General features: G+C 53.0%; 1 protein-coding gene across 1 annotated transcript in view; it reads left to right on the plus strand.

Annotated features, from left to right (window-relative positions):
• Positions 1-607: 607 nt before the first annotated feature.
• The window catches only part of LOC111527926, a 6,127-nt gene continuing 2,756 nt past the window's right edge, over positions 608-3,978 (plus strand). The window contains exons 1-2 of the mRNA XM_023194496.1: positions 608-864; positions 1,773-2,154. Coding sequence (XP_023050264.1) covers positions 1,833-2,154 — 322 coding nt within the window. The 5' untranslated portion in view covers positions 608-864; positions 1,773-1,832. The remainder of the gene's footprint in view (positions 865-1,772; positions 2,155-3,978) is intronic.

Here is a 3,978-nt window from a genome sequence, read left to right on the forward strand (position 1 = left end):
AAGAACTGGTTTGTTCAGCATGGAATAGAAAATGGTTCTGCTGCTGCACAGTGGCTCATGCCTGTAATCCCAGCACTTTGGGAGGCCAAGGCGGGCGGTTCACTTGAGATCAGGAGTTCAAGACCAGCCTGGCCAACATGGTGAAACCCCATCTCTACTAAAAATATTGTACAAAAAAATTAGCCAGGTGTGGTGGCGTGCGCCTGTATTCCCAGCCATTCGGGAGGCTGAGGCAGGAGAATCGCTTGAACCCAGGAGGCGGAGGTTGTGGTGAGCCCAGATCGCTGGACTGCTCTCCAGCCTGGGACGACAGGGCTAGAGACAGGGCTTTTTTTTTTCTGTCTCAAAAAAAAAAAGAAAGAAAAAGAAAAAAAGAAAAGAACAACGCGGCTCTGCGAGTACTGACACAAATCCCCAGCATAAAAAGTGAAAAATGCACACTTTTGTGGAAAAGTGTAAATAGTCTGCTCCCATTTCTATTAGCTAACACACCTGTGTGCACACGGAGCTTTCGGTCCAGTCTGGAAGGGGAGGGCGGGGCCTTCCGGGAGTGAACGGGGCGAGGCAGACCCGGACCCTCCAGGGAACGCCCTTGAGTAACCCGGGCACTTGGGACCCGTTCCCACCTAGGACCACGGGCTCAAGATTGCCGGGTAGATGCACCCGGCACGCGCCTCTCCTCCGAAGGGAACCGAAGGAGCTGGCAGGTTTTCACACTTGCAGCAGGTCGGCTGAGAGAACGCGGGATTCAGCCGAGAAGCCACGGGGAGCCCGAGGAGCAGAGCAGAGGCACCCAGGTAGCCTGCGCGGAGAAATCGGATAGGCGGAGACGGCCTGTATGCAGCCCCCGCGAGCAGGGAAAGGGTGAGTGAGAGACCCCGGGGCTCCGCAGTCCCCCTATGGACTTCCACAGCCCCCGACCCTAGCGGGCCTCCAGAATAGGGGGCAGCGGCCGAGAGATTCCCCAGCGGCGTTGCAGGAGCCCACGTGGAGCCCACGGGCTTCCCTGCCCTGAGCAGCTTTAGCTGTAGCCCCCGCCACCCCGAGAGTCCAGCACCGAGGGCAGCTTCTGCCTTGCCTGCGGTAACTGCCGCCGCCAGCTGAGGACCAGGGAGGGAGAGGGGAGGCCGGGTGCTCTCAGGAGTCCCAAAGGACAAATAACCCCGCCGCTGACGCGGGACCCAGACGCGAGCCAACTGCGCGCCCGCCCTGCCCCGCCTGAGCTTTCCGCCCACAGCCTGGGGACCAGCCCTTCCCTGTCTGTCACAGCCAGAGCCCAAACCCTGGGGGCCTGAAGACAGTCCGCTGGCATTTCGCTGGCATTTCCGTCCCCCGAGGACTGGAGCACACGGGCCAGGGGCCTGGGGACTGGTGGCTGCGGGACCGTCACCGCTGGCGGCTGAACACTCCTTCCCCGGGGTCTGGGACACAGCCTGCCGATACCACCACGCAGGCCAGGGGACTCGCTTGCCCCTCCCACCCATCACTCCTGCTGCCCCAGGGCCTGAGATCAGCCACACGCCCAGCCAGGGACTGTCACTACCAGCATTCTAGCAGGGCACCTAGAGGCCCAGGAAAAGGCCCACGAATCGCTCCCCTGAACCCACTAAAGCCTGGGCCAGCATACACTGCTCTGGGGCTCAAGAACAGGCAAGCACAGCCTCCACTAATAACCGTGCCCTAAGTCACTCAAGTAATGTACAGAGCCTACACTTCTACCCCAAACCAAAGCCAAGGTCCCCTACTTAACCACATCATTTCTACATCTTCAGGAAGAAGTCCTCCCCTACAAAGGGAATTCACAAACTTGGAAGAAGTGACTATTCCACGAGATGCCCAGATCTCAAAGGAAGGACCCGGGAAGCATGAAAAAGCAAGGAAATGTGATGCCTACAGAAGAACCCAGTAATTCTCCAGCAACAGATCCCCATCCAAAAGAAATTCAGGAAAGCGCAAACAGAAAATTGAGCAGAGAATTGACCCGACTGATTCTAAAGAAGGTCATCAACATGGAAGAGTCTTTAGAACGAGAACACAAAGAAATGAGGAAAAGAGTTGGGGAGACATATGAGATGATTACCTGCCAGAAAGAGGTTTTAAAATTCAACAGAAGAGTATTTCTGGAACTGAAGAAATCATTGGATGAAATACAAAGTACAGTCAAAAGCTTCAATGATAGACTAGAACAAATAGAAGAAAAACTCTCAGGACACAAAATCTGAAGCATTTTTCTCACTTTAAAGAAAATGGGTTGTACACTGGCTATTAATGTGAACGAAACCTGCTCGGTTAATTCTTATTCTGGGGTCTTGGGTAATCGTTAGAGCAAAATAAAAATAATTTCCTTTAGAGATAGTCGATTTTGCAAGATTGGTTATCATGCAGCAGTTGTGTAAAGATGATCTGATTCAGTTACTGAATCTCATCAGTACCGAATTCAGTAGGCACAGTAATCGTAACAGGTGAATGTAGCTGAAGTACATTGTGGTCAAGAAAAGCCACTCTGGGCCGGGCGCGGTGGCTCAAACCTGTAATCCCAGCACTTTGGGAGGCCCAGACGGGTGGATCACGAGGTCAGGAGATCGAGACCATCCTGGCTAACATGGTGAAACCCCATCTCCACTAAAAAATACAAAAAACTAGCTGGGTGAGGTGGCGGGCGCCTGTAGTCCCAGCTACTCCGGAGGCTGAGGCAGGAGAATGGTGTAAACCCGGGAGGCGGAGCTTGCAGTGAGCTGAGATCCGGCCACTGCACTCCAGCCTGGGTGACAGAGCCAGACTCCGTCTCAAAAAAAAAAATAAATAAGAAAAGCCACTCTGTCTCTAACAGATTGCCCACACAGCTACATGTCAGCCCTCCTCACTGTAAACCTGACAAACGCAGTAGCATTTTATTGTTTATTTATTTATTATTTATTTATTTAGAGACATGGTCTTTCTGTATCCCAGGCTGGAGTGCAGTAGTGCAATCTCACTGAAGTCTTGAGCTTATGCCATTATCCAGTCTCAGTCTCCCAAGCAGCTGGGACTACAGGCATGAGCCATGACCCCTGGCTAATTTTTTTTTTTTTTTTTTTTTTTTTGGTCGGAGTTTCGCTCTTGTTGCCCAGGCTGGAGTGCAATGGTGCAATCACGGCTCACTGCAACCTCTGACTCCCAGGTTCGTGCCTCAGCCTCCCGATTAGCTGGGATTACAGGCACCCGCCACCACGCCCAGTTAATTTTTGTATTTTTAGTAGACATGGGTTTTCCCAATGTTGGTCAGGCTGGTCTTGAACTTCTGGCCTCAGGTGATCTGCCCACCTGGGCCTCCCAGAGTGCTGGGATTACAGGGGCTGAACCACCGTGCGTGGCCTCCTGGCTAATTTTTGTACTTTTTTGTAGAAACGGGGTTTCACCATGTTGCCTAGTCTAGTCTTGAACTCCTGGACTCAAAGTGATCTGCCTGCCTCAGCCTCCCAAAGTTCTGGGATTGCAGGGGTGAACCACACTGTGCCAGGAACACCCTAGCATGTTAATTCATCTTTCTTTTATTTGCAGACGGAGTTTTTGCTTTGCAGGAGCCGAGATCTCGCCACTGCACTCCAGACTGAAAAGACTAAAAGGCAGAAATGAAATCCACAGGCAGACAGCCCGGGCGGCTGGGCCTGGTTAAAGATCGACCCCTGGCCGGGCGCGGTGGCTCAAGCCTGTAATCCCAGCACTTTGGGAGGCCGAGACGGGCGGATCACGAGGTCAGGAGATCGAGACCCTCCTGGCTAACACGGTGAAACCCCGTCTCTACTAAAAATACAAAAAATTAGCCGGGCAAGGTGGTGGGCGCCTGTGGTCCCAGCCACTCGGGAGGCTGAGGCAGGAGAATGGCGTGAACCCAGGAGGCAGAGGTTGCGGTGAGCTGAGATCCGGCCACCGCACTCTAGCCTGGGGGACAGAGCAAGACTCCGTCTCAAAAAAAAAAAAAAAAAAAAAAAAAAAAAA

The sequence above is a fragment of the Piliocolobus tephrosceles genome, chromosome 8 (assembly GCF_002776525.5).
Source record: "Piliocolobus tephrosceles isolate RC106 chromosome 8, ASM277652v3, whole genome shotgun sequence".
Classification (NCBI taxonomy): Eukaryota; Metazoa; Chordata; class Mammalia; order Primates; family Cercopithecidae; genus Piliocolobus; species Piliocolobus tephrosceles.